The sequence below is a fragment of the Euphorbia lathyris genome, chromosome 2, assembly GCF_963576675.1.
Source record: "Euphorbia lathyris chromosome 2, ddEupLath1.1, whole genome shotgun sequence".
Taxonomy (NCBI): domain Eukaryota; kingdom Viridiplantae; phylum Streptophyta; class Magnoliopsida; order Malpighiales; family Euphorbiaceae; genus Euphorbia; species Euphorbia lathyris.
The window spans coordinates 98448631-98459406 of NC_088911.1; the positions used below are offsets into that span (position 1 = coordinate 98448631).

At 36.5% G+C, this 10776-nt stretch overlaps 1 protein-coding gene across 1 annotated transcript; it reads left to right on the forward strand.

Moving 5' to 3' along the window:
* Positions 1–1063: 1063 nt before the first annotated feature.
* Positions 1064–5931, forward strand: LOC136217287 (glycine-rich cell wall structural protein-like). Its single transcript, XM_066003890.1, has 2 exons — positions 1064–1616; positions 5041–5931. Exons 1-2 carry the CDS (start codon positions 1128–1130, stop codon positions 5656–5658), a joined length of 1107 nt encoding a protein of 368 aa, XP_065859962.1. The 5' UTR covers positions 1064–1127; the 3' UTR covers positions 5659–5931.
* Positions 5932–10776: the final 4845 nt, after the last annotated feature.

Here is a 10776-nt window from a genome sequence, read left to right on the forward strand (position 1 = left end):
GGGTTTGAATTTTGTTAGTATATATAATTTCAACAGATGGTAAGATGAGCCTGTATTGTACAGGTTTCAAACTCAACATGTATTTATGTAAGGAGATATATCTGAAATAATAATAAAAGTTATTTTTAAACCCTAACTATCCTCTTAAGTTTTCGTTAAAATGTCTCAATAATAATTTATCTCAACAGTTTAAATATTTCAGATTTAGTTCTTTAAAAAAAATATTTCAGATTTAGTTATTCAATAAATTATAACTATTTATGACAATGACAAAATTTATAGATTTCAAATTAATAGTATAAACATCAAAAATACCAAAATCGATTGATCAATTATAGAACCAAATTCTACCAAAAAAAATTATATAACCAAATTTAAAAAAAAAAAATTCACTTAATAAAAGTCAAAATCTAAAATAAAACTCAAATAACACAATAAAATAATCAAAATTTACTGACAAAAAAAAGCTCAATACATTACCAGCTCTTTGAATGTCTAAAATAGAAGATTGGTTTTCTGAACTTTGCAAATGTCTCACCAGCTCCCTAAATTTGCTTATTTCGTATCACCAGCTCCCTAAACTTGTCCATCAAAATAGATTAGGTCCCTGAACTTTGCAAGTGTCTCATCAACTCCCCAAACTTGCTTATTCTGTAACAACTAAATACAAAAACCATAACAAACAATATTCTTCTGCATAGTACATACCCATTAAATAATGTCTATAATTTATAACTTAATTAACCCGACTAAACCCTAATTATATTAAGATTACATTCACATTTGCATGCAGACAGAAGAAGTAAAGCCCATGCAGTGGGAATAATTAATGGATAAGAGAAAACAGAAAAATTCTTCAACAGAGACATTGCGATTATGGAAAAAGCTAAGAAAAGTAAGGCATATTAAGCTTGAATCTGGTGGGACATTGTTAGGGTTTTCTTTTTCAAAAGAGACAGTTGTCTGCATTTACTCTCCTAACACGCTTTTAGATGAGAAGATGCTTAAATATTAAAGGCACTCATCAACCTCTTCTTTCCTTTTTCCACTATATAATCACTTCATATTCCTACCCCAACCAATAACATTATTCTTCTTCTTAATTCTTACCAGCATTACCCATTAAAATGACTTCCAAATTGCTTATTGTGTTTTTCTTTAGTGCCCTTGTTTGCTCCACTGCTGCTAGAAAGCTTGGGAATGAGTTTGGGAGTCAGAAGAACTTGTTTCCCCACCCTGTACTTGGCGGCGGAGGCGGCCTAGGTGGTGGTGGTGGTGCGGGAGGGGGAGGTGGACTTGGTGGTGGTTCTGGAGCTGGATTTGGAGGAGGTGCTGGTGCTGGCGGAGGAGCTGGAGCTGGAGGTGGTCTTGGTGGAGGTGGTGGTGGGGGATTTGGAGGTGGAGGTGGTGCTGGAGGAGGAGTAGGTGGAGGATCAGGTTTTGGTGGTGGTGCTGGATTTGGAGGTGGTGCTGGAGCAGGTGGGGGACTTGGCGGTGGGGCTGGAGGTGGAGGAGGATTTGGGGGTGGCGGTGGTGGTGGACTTGGTGGCGGACTTGGTAGTGGTGGAGGGTTTGGAGCAGGTGGTGGTGCCGGTGGTGGACTTGGAGGTGGTTCGCCTTGAAACTTATGATATACTTGCAGTTGCAGAGCTAGCTTTCTAGCTATATTATGGAATTATTTTGTGACATTATGGAATAATTATTAATCCAAAGAAATACGATTTTCAGAATTTTATATTACTACGTCAAACGTGGTGATATGATATTATTTTCTTTTTGTTGTAAAGAAGAAATTTTTTTTTTTTTCATGTTGACTTTATCATTGTTCCTAATTGTTCATTAATGAAGAAAATAATAATTTTTTTTGGCTTTGTATCAATTTGAACTTTTCTTTATATTTATTAAGCAATTGAACAAATTATATAAATGACAGTTAAGATTAGTTAGTTTAGGTGGTTATTCTAGTGGAATGTTTAGCATGTTTCAAGTCTTTAAATTATGTTATAAATACAGATTCGAGCTAAGGGCCAGTTTGGATTACCTACTGTATGTATGTTGTTACAGTTTGTTATTTGCTGTTAGAAAAGACTGCTTTTTCAAAAAACTGAGATTTTCTATTTTTATAAAAGATTTTTCAAGCGTAAAAAAACAAACATGTGATCTCTAACGAAACACTTAAAACTCTCACTTTTGAAGTGAAAAGTCAAACAAGAGCATGAAAATGAGCAACCAAACACCCCTAATTATTTTTCCATATATAACGTTTATAACTACTTCTTTGATCAATGAGAATTATGATAATCTTTCTTTAACTTCTTCTTACCACTGAATTATTAAGTTCTTGATTTAATATGTTATGATATCCAAACAATCTCTGGAGTTTCTCCCATATTAAATTTATGTTGTCGAGAAACTATTCATCTTCAGCTTAAAATTTTATTTTTATTTTTTAGTAAATCAATTTTCTTGCGATTATGGCAAATTCTATTGGAAATTCAAATGCAAATTCTGGTGTCAGCATTAATATGAATACAATGAGTTCATATTTATATCCACTCGGGAGAGGATCCTGGATTTTATCTGGTTTCTCCTATTCTCAATGTGAGAAATTATCATTCTTGGGCAAGATCTATAAAAATAGCTTTGGTTGTCAAAACAAGTTCACTTTCGTGGATAAGTTCATATGCACAAGTTGCAACAGAAAATCAATTGGCATGGAAGAGATGTAATGAAATGGGTTTTCCTTGGATTTCTCGCTCATTCCGTTTCACTTAATATAGCACAAAGTACTCTCTGGTTTGAGAATGCTATTGAAGTCCCAATGAATTTGAAGAATTGATTTTCATAAGAGGAGACCTAGTGGTTCAAATAGAGGACTAATTTGCAATTTGAAAACTATGGATGTGTGAGTGTCTAACCACTAAAATAATCATATATATATTTATATCTGAATTTGGACACTGTCCAAATTTGGACAGTATTCTTATTGAGTTATGGTGGGTTCCACAACTAAAAAAGAAAAAATTTATTGCTAACTTTTGCTTTTTTGTGTTTATATAAATATAATTGAATGAGTTTTTGATAAATTTATATTAAACAAAAAAAATATAATTACCTTTGCTGCTCTTTATTTATTCAACTAATAAATTTTTTTTACAGATTAATTAAATTATTAATATTTATTTCAATAATAAATGATAAATTTATTTTTAATTACTTATTAATGACTATTCATTAACATTGGAAACGTTTCAGAATCACGGACCTAAATGTTTAATTGTCGTTTTAATTTAAAACATCCACGACGGAATTTAATTTTTTTAAATCAATTAAATAGATTAATTAAATTATTAATATTTACTAAAATAATATTCAACATTATTAAATAAACTAATATTAATTATAAAAAAAACTAATATTAAACATTAATAATATAATTTTTTTTATGAAAGTAAGAGAAAGTATCTAACCACTAGAGGAGGTTTTGTAAGGAGAGTGTTTTAATATGGAGAGTGTTTTGTAATAGTGTAATTTGATGATGTGTCAATGGTTGGAGTATCCAACCATTAGAGGTGCTCTAAGGTGATACATTGAAGATACGCAAACTTAAGATGAAATTGCAACGGTTGCTCATGGAGATTTAACAGTGACAAATTACTTTACGAAGTAATACACTCATGATATGTATGTATATTTAGTACTTAATTATTTACATGGTATAATAATAATAATAATAATAATAATAATAATAATAATAATAATAATAATAATAAAACATATGCATGCATATTACATATAGGGGGAGAAAATCTGCTGTCCCCGTTTCGGTGTCTCCTTCCATGTCCCTCTCACAAAAAGTGGTCTCTTTCAATTAAAATAATGTATTTTATGAACCAATGGGATCCACATAATTAAAAGGGACCACTTTTTGTGAGAGGGACATGGAAGGGGACACCGAAATAGGGACAACAGATTTTCTCCCACATATAGGCATTGTTTGACAAAGAGATATTTGAGGTAAAATTAGAGGTTTCGACTAGCTCAAACCGTTAATTTTAAATGGTTTTATGAACTTTTTAAATTAGTTTTTTGCAACATTTATTTTAAATGACTTTTTTTATCCCTAATTATTATCCATTACCCAAATAAATGTTGTTCATTTAGAAAATAAACGTTGTTTTGTTCCTTTACTAAAAGTGAACTAATAACATGATAATCTAGTTATATTTTAGTGGTAGATGTCGATTCATAAATCTAAATTTACTATTATGTTTTTGGAAATCATATTTTTATTTCCATTTATATTGATTAAAATTAACAATTAAATTAATGAATATTATTCGAAACTTTAAAAAGAGTAAAAATATTAGGTTTTTTTAGTAAAATGTTAAATTATAAATTAATTGGTAGGCCTAATACATATCCATCCCTCTCCAAGTTGTGCAAAAACTACAATTGATCAATGAATTTCAAAACGTTACAACTAACTCCTCAACTTGCTTATTTGGAACAAATAAACCTTTAAGTTGCTTATTTGAAACAAATAACTCTCAAGTTGGGGACTTAGAAGAAATAACCCTTAAACCAAAAAAAAAACATTCAAAATAATATTACATGAGAAATAAAGATGCCCGAAAATATCGGTTGTAATATCTAACAGATTAGATAAAGGGTAGTTTAGTAATTAAGTTATGTGTGTAAGTTAGCCGTTGTATGTAACACTGATAATTAAACAGATTAGGTAATTTTGGTTGCGGTCTCTTCATTGTAACAGATACATCTTCTTCCTCAAATTTCTATGTAATTCTTTTCAATTCAATGAATTCATCAGAGTTAAAAGAAGGCTTCTAAAAAACACTAACAGGATTTTTTCAGAGTTACTAGTAAAGCCTAATGCAGTAATGCAATGCGAATAATTAATGGATAACAGAAAACAGAAAAGTTCTTTGACGATTAAGCTTGAATCTGGTAGGACATGTTTAGGGTTTTCTTTTTCAAAAGAGACAGTTGGCTGCATTAACTCTCTTAACACGGTTTTAGATGAGAAGATGCTTAAATATTAAAGGCACTCATCAGCTTCTCCTTTCTTTTTTCCACTATATAATCACTTCATTCCTACCCCAACCAATGTCATTATTCTTATCAGCATTACCAATTCAAATCATGACTTCCAAATTTCTTATTGTCTTGCTTTTTAGTGCCTTTGTTTGCTCCACTTCTGCTAGAAAGCTTGGGAATGAGTTTGGGACTCAGAAGAACTTGTTTCCCCACCCTGGACTTGGTGGAGGAGGCGGCCTAGGTGGTGGTGGTGGTGCAGGAGGTGGAGGTGGACTTGGTGGTGGTGCTGGAGCTGGATTTGGAGGAGGTGCTGGTGCTGGTGGTGGAGCTGGAGCTGGAGGTGGTCTTGGTGGAGGTGGTGGTGGGGGATTTGGAGGTGGAGGTGGTGCTGGAGGAGGAGTAGGTGGAGGATCAGGTTTTGGTGGTGGTGCTGGATTTGGAGGTGGTGCTGGAGCAGGAGGGGGACTTGGTGGTGGGGCTGGAGGTGGAGGAGGATTTGGGGGTGGCGGTGGTGGTGGACTTGGTGGCGGACTTGGAAGTGGTGGAGGATTTGGAGCAGGTGGTGGTGCCGGTGGTGGACTTGGAGGTGTATCGCCTTGAAACTTATGATATACTACAAAGCTAGCTTTCTAGCTATATTATGGAATAATTAATTTTTTTTTGTGACACTATGAAATAATTATAATCCATAGAAATACTACTACAATTTTCAGAATATTATTACTACGACAAACGTGGTGATATGTAACTTTTTGCTTTTAAAGCTTTTTTATTTTTGTTGTAAAAATGAAAAAGAAAAATTGCATATTTACTTTATCATTGTTCCTAATTGTTCATTAATGAAGAAATTAATATTTTTTGACTTTTTATCAATTTGAACTTTTCTTTATATTTATTCATACAACAGATTACTATATAAATGACAGTTAAGATTAGTTAGTTTTGGTGGTTATTGTCACATGTTTAGCATATACATAGTCCTTAAATTTTGTTATAAATATAGAGTCGAGCTAAGTATCCATCAATGAGAATTATGTTCATCTTCCTTTAACTTCTTCTTCTTACTACTGATTTTTAAGTTATTGATTGAATCTGTTGTGATATCAAAACAATCTTTATAGTTTTTCGCATATTAAAGTTTCTATTGCCAATGCTCTGGAGGAGGGACAATTCAGTTACGGTCAATAGCTCATCGGTCAATCACATAGATATCACAGTACAAACAAACAACATAGATGATTGGAGACTCACAGGATTCTATGGCTCTCCGGAGAGAAGCAGAAGGAGGGACTCATGGAATATGCTTAAGGCTCTTGCACTCAACAACAACCTCCCTTGGTGTTGTATTGGGGATTTCAACGACCTGACAAGACAATCGGAGAAGTTAGGGGGAAACAGACACCCGGAGAGCCTTCTAGAAGGGTTTCGTGATACATTAGAAGAATGCGGTCTATCCAGCCTGAGTATGTCGGGTTACCCGTTCACATGGGAGAAAGGGCGAGGTACATAAAGGTGGATTAGGGAGAGGTTAGACAGAGGAGTTACCAATGCAAGGTGGAAAGAGGTCTTTCCGAACACGAATCTGAAAAATATCAGTACAACATGTTCTGATCATACAGCGATATGTTTGGAAATTAAGGTGTGGATTCAGGTAACTCATCCCCGAAGGTTCAGATTTGAAAATATTTGGCTCAGAGATGAACAATGTGGTGAAATCATCTTGCAAGCATGGAATCGTAATGAAGGAGGCTCAATTGAGGTTAAAATAGCAGAATGTGCTGCAGCGTTACAAAGATGGAGCAAAACGTGTCAATACAAGTTTAATAAACGCATAGGTGAACTGCGAAACCTTATCGGGGAGCTGAGGTTCAGATCGGATCGAGTGGGAGTGGAACTATTCCGGAAAGTGTCACTGGATTACAATGTTATATTAGCTCAGCAAGAAGATTTTTGGAAGCAAAGAGCCAAAATCTTTTGGCTGAATGAGGGGGATGCTAATACCCGCTACTTTCACGAGTATGCTTCAGCTCGAAGAAAGAATAATACGATCACAGAGTTGGAAGACGTGAATGGGTTAAAACGCAGTTGGGGTAAAGGCCTGGAGGAGTTGCTGGTAGCCTATTTCAGCGACATTTTTTCAAGCAAAGGCAGTTCAGCAGCGAGTATTCTTAATGTGATCAGCCCCAGAATGTCAGATGCCGATAATGAGCTGTTGACGAGGAACTTTACTGCCGAGGAGGTGCGAGTGGCGTGTTTTTCGATGCATCCGGACAAGAGTCCGGGACCAGACGGAATGAATCCAGCATTCTTTCAGAGATTCTGGAGTATCATCGGTTCAGATGTTGTAGCAACGTGCTTAGCGTGTCTAAACGCCTCAAGCGTCCAGCCAAGTTTGAACGAAACTTTCATTGTCTTAATCCCTAAAAACAAAGAGGCGACAAAGGTAACGGATCTCCGCCCTATCGCTTTATGCAATGTCCTGTTCAAGATCTTGTCAAAGACGCTAGCGAATCGGTTCAAAAAAGTCCTTCCAAAGGTAATATCTGACAACCAAAGTGCTTTCCTATCAGGCAGAGCAATCTCTGATAATATCATCGTGGCCTTTGAATGCTTGCACAAGTTGAAGATAGCAAAGGGATCGAATATGCCTGCCCTTAAGTTAGATATGAGCAAGGCTTACGATCGTGTGGAATGGGAATTTTTAAGCGGTATGTTACGGAAAATGGGGTTTCAGGACAAGTGGATAGAGTGGATGATGATGTGTGTCAGGTCGGTTTCCTATAAAATTCTCCACAATGGAAGAACCAGCAACACGATTATTCCGACACGAGGACTTCGATAGGGGGACCCGCTCTCTCCTTTCCTGTTTCTGATTTGTGCTGAGGGTCTATCGGCTCTCCTACGCGCAAAAGAAGAAGCGGGACTTCTTCATGGCTGCTCAATTGCTCGTTCAGCGCCTCGGGTATCGCACCTTTTCTTCGCGGATGACAGCTTCCTTTTCTTCAAAGCCAAACTTCAAGAAGCAGAAACAATTCTCAAGTGCCTTAAGGACTATGAAGATGCATCAGGTCAATAAATAAACTATCAAAAATCCTCTATGGTGTTCAGTAAAGGGGTGTTGCCGACCACAAAGCAGTTAATAGTGGCACGGTTGGGAGTGGAAGAGGTATCAGAACTAGGAATGTACCTAGGAGCGCCGATTACAGTCGGAAGGAGTAAATCTCAGGCATTCGGACACATTAAAGAGAGGATTTGGAACCGGATCAACAATTGGAAAGAAAGATTTCTATCCCGTGCGGGTAAAGAAATTCTCATAAAAGCGGTTTTACAAGCCATTCTAACATTTATCATGAGTGTGTTCCAGATGACTGAACAATTCTACGATGAGGTTAACAGAATGCTAAACAAGTTCTGGTGGAGGGCGTCAGGAGGAAATAGCACAAGTATTCATTGGCAACAATGGTCAAAGCTTTGCAGACCGAAATTTCAGGGAGGGATGGGCTTCAGAAATATCAAGCATTTCAATCTTGCATTACTGGCCAAACAAGGGTGGAGGATCATACAGGAGCCGGGTTCGTTAATGGCTAAAGTACTGAAATCCAAGTATTTTCCCCACCTATCCTTTCAAGAGGCGAATTTGGGACATAATCCTTCCTACATATGGAGAAGCCTGCTAGCAGGTCGGGATCTGCTACTGAAAGGGTTAAGAAGCAAAATTGGCAATGGATTGACGACTCACATCTGGGATAATTCATGGTTACCTGATCAGGTTATTCCTAAGCCTACTACTCCTATTGATTTCAACCTCCCGACAGGAACAGTGCGAGATTTAATTGATACAGAAGGCAAGTGAGATAAAGATGTAATTCAACGAACCTTTAACCAACGCGATCAATGGCTCATTTTAGCTATACCGAGAAGTCGGGTGGCAGAGGAGGATGGTTGGTTCTGGGGTCTGGAGCCGCGAGGCGTTTACACCGTGAAAAGCGGATATAAACTAAGCACGGGAGGAACTGATACCGAAAATGCAGGTTCTCAAAATTTCTGGAAGCAGGTTTGGTTGATGGATGTTGCACCGAAGATTAAAAATTACATCTGAAGGATGTTATCCCGGGTATTACCTACGATGCACAACCTGGCGGAAAGACATAGCAACCTTCCAAACTACTGTCCTATTTGTGATATGGAGGATGAAACAGAACAACACATGGCTGTGGATTGTGAATTCACAAGACAGGTTTGGATTCAGATGTTTGGAGACGAGAGAATGTCGGTAATTGTTGATTTTTTGAGCTGGTTCAGAAACTTTATAATGAATAACAGCAGTGAGGCAGTTCGGGAAATCGCAGTAGGAGTATGGGGAATTTGGAGAAACAGAAATGAGAAGGTCTGGAACAATAACGGAAACAGCGCAAGAAGTGTGACAGTACGGATCCGTAATGAGTTAAGGGACTGGGATTTAGCGAAGGAAGCAAAAATAAAACAACAGTAACAGTCAGGTACAGCAGCCCCAACAACCTGGCGTCACCCGGAGGAAGGTCGTCTTGCATGCAACATGGACGCAGGTACCTTTGAAGAGGCCGGATACAGTTCCATGGGATTCATAATCCGAGACCACACAAGAAATTGTATTTATGCTTTTCATGGAGCATTAGACAGTCTCTACGAACCAATCGTTGCAGAGGCTCTTGCGCTAAAGGAAGTATTATCGTGGATTAAGGAAAATAATCTCAATAATATAGACATCCGCACAGACTGTCTATCAATCGTACAAGCTCTCCAACAAAAGCAGTCACACAATTCGTATTTATCGGACATTCTTTTTTTCATTTTTAGTAAGTTACAAGAGTTAGATTCAATTTCAATCTCTTTTGTTAAGCGTTCAGCAAACACTGCAGCCCACAGGTTAGCCAGGGCGGTTGTGTCGGAGTCTGTTCGCAGGGAGTGGGCATGTCCACCTTCCTTTTTAAGCGATGTTCTTTTAGCCGATTCGGCCATTTAATTTAATTGATTCTTTTATTCAAAAAAAAAAAGTTTCTATTGCTAAGAAACGGTTCATCTTCTGCTTAAAATTTTTATTTTTATTTTTGAGTAACCAATTTCTTTGCCATTATAGAAAAATCCGATTGGAAATTCGAATGCAAATGGTGTCAGTTCTAATATAGAGACAATGAGTTCATATTTATATTCATTCAACAGAGGATCCTGAATTTTGTCTTGTTTCTCCTATTCTCAATGCGAGAAATTATCATTCTTAGGTAAGATCTATGAAAAGAGCTTTGGTTATCAAAACAAGTTCATATATACAATTTTATATTTATTTTTTGCAATAAATTGTATATATTTAATATTAGTTTAGAAAAAATTTACAAAATAGGACGGGTATATCCATGGGGATCTCAATTACCCATTGGTACGGGGATGACGAATTTATCCCTATTTTTCTCAACGGGACGGGGATGAGGAATCTCCATTATGAATGAGGATGGAGATGGAATTGCTCCCTCCATCCTCAACCCGCCCTATGGGAAAGCCTACAAATAAAGGATTTACCATGTCCTTATTTGTCATTTTACATCAAACAACTATTAGTAATCAGTTAAGTTTTACCAAACAAGTTTACACAATCAGCTAGTCAAATCAGCTAACCAAAAAGGTATTCAGCTAACAACTAATGTAATTAGCTAACAACTAACAACTATTTGCCAAACAGGGTCA